We start from the raw sequence: 794 nt of genomic DNA, 5'->3' as shown, positions 1-794 counted from the left end.
CGAGCATACGCCAGAGAAGTGGTAAGTTGTAGATGAGTTAAACCTACACAATTTGGTCTCAAAGAACCTGTTATGGCAAACTTACAAAGTTTAAGTTGCTTCTCTGAGGACTAAACAGTATAATTTCTGTTTTCTATTTTAAGATACACAAATCAGGAAACAAAAATGCATCCTCAAAGTAGGAATTAATGAAGCATCGGAAAATGTTCCAAATCAATTTGTTCCAGGGAGCTCAGTACGTTGCAGGCAAAGAACAAGGCTACAACAACCAAAGATTACCTTATGCAGCTGTTTTAAGTTCCTGTTCTCAAATACTTTTACACAAAAGACCGAGCGGGCCTTTGCAAGTCCACAGTGATTTCTTAATTGCCCATTTAGTAGTGGTCTGGCTGGAAACTGAAAAGTCTCTGCGCATAAGGGTCTGTTTCAGCTGCCACCTTCTGCCCTGCGTAAGCGTGGCAACTCTCCTGGTGGAAATGCTCACAGTGAAAGTTAATCCAGCCTTTCTCTGCGCTGTACCTCTCGGCTTCAGCGAGGATCCTCGTCAGGGCCATGATGTAACTCAGGGCCATCTGAAGCGTCTCGTATTTGGACAGCTTTTTGTCTTGCCCCCACTGGGGGACCACTTTGCGTAGGCGGTCGAAGGCAGTGTTGAGCCCTTGCATTCTTCTCCTTTCCCTGGCGTTGGCAGCCAGCCTGCGCTTGGCAGTGCTCTCCACGCGCTCAGAGCCACACTTTGCTGCACAGACCGTTCCGTTTCGGCACTGGAGGTCCGTTTCCAAGCTAGCATCCAT

At 47.4% G+C, this 794-nt stretch overlaps 1 protein-coding gene across 1 annotated transcript; it reads right to left on the bottom strand.

The window, feature by feature from the left end:
• Positions 1–374: 374 nt before the first annotated feature.
• ATOH7 (atonal bHLH transcription factor 7) lies at positions 375–794 on the bottom strand (the record flags this gene model as incomplete). The annotated part of the gene is made up of 1 exon (XM_083441055.1): positions 375–794. The coding sequence occupies one exon, from the start codon at positions 792–794 to the stop codon at positions 375–377; it is 420 nt and encodes a 139-aa protein (XP_083297181.1).

This window comes from Podarcis tiliguerta (genome assembly GCF_965153285.1).
Source record: "Podarcis tiliguerta genome assembly, chromosome: 5".
Taxonomy (NCBI): domain Eukaryota; kingdom Metazoa; phylum Chordata; class Lepidosauria; order Squamata; family Lacertidae; genus Podarcis; species Podarcis tiliguerta.
Note: the sequence above shows the minus strand (reverse complement) of the source record. Positions and strands in the feature narration are given on the sequence as shown.